Below are 2,556 nucleotides of genomic sequence, written 5' to 3' on the forward strand. Positions count from 1 at the left end.
AGACGTACGTGTATCCGCTTCATGCACCCACCACCTGTGCAAACGTCTACCGCACGATGAATCGAGAGACAACCCCGCGCAACTAAAAGTATGTACAGTCGAAGCTGTCTAATTGCATAGTGGATAATTTATACATCTGAGAGGTATATTAATTGTGCAAGGTAAGAAATATAAAGCCCATGAATAATATTTTTTTTGTGATGATCAAAACTGGTCGCATTCAAGAGCGGAGTTGAATATCTAAACGACCTCATCATCCTCGTCGACGTAGCTCACGAAGTCGCAAATCTGGTCGATTGTGAGGTACCCCAAGAGCGTCAAGTCGTCCGTTTCGCCAGAGTCAACGTACTCTGCAGCTGAGGGCACGTCGAAGACAAAACCTCTTGCACGAGCTCCGACAGCGAGCATCTTCATTGCTGCGCCAAGCTCGTCCATCTCCGTAACTGGGTTGGACACGGCGCGCTTGGTACTGGGTAGGATCTGCGTGTGGCGGCTTCTTGGTCATTCGGCGGGTTGCTTTGCGGATCAAATGGTTGGCTGCGTGAATCAAATTTATTTTATTACGTTTTGAGCTGTAAAAAATCAAGGTCGGACGGTATCACACTGGAGAGGAATATCGAGTTTCGGGATATGCAATTAGACAGCTTCGACTGTAATGTGAAGACAGATTTGTTTGGACTTTTGGACGTCGCCTCTAACATTGCATCGCACAGCCGGTCAAAAACATGACTTGTTCTGTCTCAAGGACAAGACTGCAACGTGTGGAAATGGCAGGAAAATGCAATTGCGTACTAGTAGTAGCTTCGCACAACGCTTGGCAAGAGCCTCCATGAGACGAAAACGATTCATTGCCACCTTGCTGTCGTGAGCGGCCGTCGTTCAGCAACGAAAACTACTCTCATTTTGTAGCAACATTTTAGTCCCTTGTTTGTGTATCCACAACGATAAACATCTGCTAAGATGTTGGTGATAGACATTCCATGTAAACCACGAATTTGTGCTGTTGCATGTCACGAACGGTGCCAAACAATGACTCAACAATGCTCTGGCTGTTGTTAAACCATCGCTTGAAGTGTCGACAGCGCCACAGGACGACACACCAACACGATCAAGTAAAGCTCACTACCTGCTTGGAGAGTCTACCCTTGGGCGCGGGTCCTCGCGAGGTATCTGTTTAATTATGTTTTCATCTCTGTATAATGTTGATTTCGCACAGAGAGGGCGATGCGTTCTACGACGGGCTGAACACTACATCGTATAGAGCACCACGCGCCGCGACCTAAGTATTGATTCCTTGAGCAACTTGAATGCAAAGATCAAACAACGACGCAGTTCGTCATTTTCTCGCGCTAAAAAGCTCGCATGGCGACGCCACATAGCATTTCGTACTCTCCAAAGTGTCTTTTATCACTTTGGTAAGTATGAGCGATTTCATTTTCCGACGTGATTTGGCCGATCGCGCGACGCGCGCTCGCCGTGGTGCGCCAAACGTGGCTATTTATGGCAATTCATGGTTAATTGTGGCACATACCACAAATAATCATTCGCCCGCCAGTCACCGCTCCATGGACAACGATGCAGTTTATGATCCGCAATGCTACGAAGTTTTCCTATTGACAGACTCCTTGCTGCGTCTCAGGGGGCGCACGGGCCGTTTCCAAGCAGTGGAAGAGGTTTTCCGAGCAAGTCCGAGCGATCTAGAAGACCAAGATCCAAAAGCAAACACAAGATCCAAGATCCAGGCGCAGAGCAAGCGAGCTCAAGCCATTTCCAAATTGGTAGTCAAATAGCTAACCCACCTCGCCCACCACTGGCACGGCGGACACCAACACGGTTGTTGCCCCCAAGTAGTTCGGTCTTGATTGAGGAAGTGCAGCAACTCAAGTTCATACACGTCCTCATATATTTCCGGATCCACTTTGCGCCGACCTTCGACCATCAACCACCTTCCTCGTGTGCACGTTGCCAATCTGTCTTGACATTGCATCAAGATGTGCACTCGTACATCGCAATCGTGAGTACAATATTGTACAAGAATCCAAAGCGAGAGCTGCGAGGGCACGTACTCGGCGCCAGATGCCGCCTGGTGTGCATCAGCCGGGCCTTCGAGCGCCGCGGCTCCATTCAGATCCTCGTCAAAGTACGCACCAGATACTGACTCTGCACAAAGTACTCGGTCGTTCGAACCAGAAGCCGAAAGAACCATCGGCTTTATGCCAGTTCGACGAGCAGAGGACGGACTTATCGACTACTAGTACATGTGTATGCTCGCCACCGACGCAGCACACCGACTCGTCTTTCGAACCAATGGTAGTCAGCTCGAAACCCAAATCAAAGTGATAATGTTGATAGGACGGCATATTTTGGCGAGTGTACGTAAACTAGTGAAAACTATTCAGTGACCTTGACGTCGCCGCGGCAGTGGTATGTCTGCTCGTTGATCGCCGTCCACTTGTCGAGCGGGAGCTTGATCGGGTTGGCGCCGCTCTGGATCGACTCGAGGAGCATGAGGTCGTGCGACTTCATGTTCTCCATGCCCATGAGCTTCTTGAACTC

The 2,556-nt window shown here is 49.5% G+C and overlaps 1 protein-coding gene across 1 annotated transcript in view; it reads right to left on the reverse strand.

Moving 5' to 3' along the window:
* Positions 1-2,319: 2,319 nt before the first annotated feature.
* SDRG_04536 (hypothetical protein) overlaps positions 2,320-2,556 on the reverse strand; it is a 2,295-nt gene continuing 2,058 nt past the window's right edge. The window contains exon 2 of the mRNA XM_008610211.1: positions 2,320-2,553. Coding sequence (XP_008608433.1) covers positions 2,392-2,553 — 162 coding nt within the window. The 3' untranslated portion in view covers positions 2,320-2,391. The remainder of the gene's footprint in view (positions 2,554-2,556) is intronic.

This window comes from Saprolegnia diclina (genome assembly GCF_000281045.1).
Source record: "Saprolegnia diclina VS20 unplaced genomic scaffold supercont1.11, whole genome shotgun sequence".
Taxonomy (NCBI): domain Eukaryota; phylum Oomycota; class Saprolegniomycetes; order Saprolegniales; family Saprolegniaceae; genus Saprolegnia; species Saprolegnia diclina.